This window comes from Chaetura pelagica, unplaced genomic scaffold, assembly GCF_000747805.2.
Source record: "Chaetura pelagica isolate M959 unplaced genomic scaffold, ChaPel_1.0 scaffold2409, whole genome shotgun sequence".
Classification (NCBI taxonomy): Eukaryota; Metazoa; Chordata; class Aves; order Apodiformes; family Apodidae; genus Chaetura; species Chaetura pelagica.
Genome location: NW_009954697.1, coordinates 17,851 through 18,860, shown reverse-complemented (window position 1 = coordinate 18,860; position 1,010 = coordinate 17,851). Strand labels below are relative to the sequence as shown.

The 1,010-nt window shown below is 67.3% G+C and overlaps 1 protein-coding gene across 1 annotated transcript in view; it reads left to right on the top strand.

Moving 5' to 3' along the window:
- Positions 1–1,010, top strand: part of LOC104395876 (FCH domain only protein 1-like) — a gene marked incomplete at its 5' end in the record, with an annotated part of 7,199 nt that overhangs the window by 2,349 nt on the left and 3,840 nt on the right. The window contains 5 exons of the mRNA XM_010005621.1: positions 185–260; positions 347–520; positions 613–637; positions 757–819; positions 909–951. Of these exons, the coding sequence (XP_010003923.1) occupies positions 185–260; positions 347–520; positions 613–637; positions 757–819; positions 909–951 (381 nt within the window). The remainder of the gene's footprint in view (positions 1–184; positions 261–346; positions 521–612; positions 638–756; positions 820–908; positions 952–1,010) is intronic.

Sequence of the window (1,010 nt, the reverse complement as noted above, 5' to 3'; positions counted from 1 at the left end):
TCTCCATGTCCCCCACCCCCGCTCCCCCCTGTCCCCACATCCCTTCCCCATTTCAGGGTCTACCCCAGCCCCTGTCATTCCCAGGGAATCCCCGGATGCTGAGCTGGTGAGTATCCCGGGGCCAGCCCTGGGGGTTGGTTTCTTTCCCATCCTGGGAGGGCTGGGGAGCCAGTCCCTCCCTGAGCATCTCCCTGCAGGGCTGCCCGGAGGTGGATGAGGACGGGTTCACTGTGCGCCCCGACGTCGCCCACAGTATCCTTGTGCTGGGGATGGGTGGGGGGGATTTTTGGGGGTGTCCCAGCCGGGGGGTGTCAGAACAAGGGGCCGTGGGGGCCCCCAAGTGGAGGCAGGACCCCCCGGCTGCTCCTCCAGCGACTCCGACTACGACGAGGATGAGCCCCGCAAGTTTTACGTCCACATCAAACCGGTGCAGCCCCGGGAAGCAGGGGGCAGCACCGAGGCCACCGTGGAGCAGCTCAAGGCCACCGTGGGAAACCTCATCCTGCCCCCCAGCATCGGGGTGAGCTTAGGGGGGAGATGGGGGGTGGCACTGTGGGGTCCCCAGGGACCCTTCCATGGCCACCTTGACCCCCTGTCCCCAATGTCTTGCAGGGCACGGTCAAGAGACACTCGTCCCGTAAGTGCCACCCTGGGGGGGCTTGGTGCAGCTCGGGGCTCCTCAGCTCTGTGTGGCTCAGGGGTCCCTCAGCCCTATGTCCCCCTAACGCTGCCTGTCCTGTCCCCACCCCTCTGCAGGGCATGTGGCATCTGTGCCCCCTGCCCCGAGTGACACAGACCCTGAGGGGACGCTGGCAGCAGGTGAGGCCATGCTGGGGGGTCCCGGGGATGTGAAGGACAGTGGCTCTGTGTGTCCCCCCCCGCCCAGCATGTCCCCTCTCTCCCCGCAGGTGACGGTGCAGGGAGGGGGTGTCTGGCAGCACAGGTGAACAGGTAAGGGGCAGGGAGGGAGGGGGGTGCCGTGGGGTGATGCACCCCAAACTGCCCCCCCC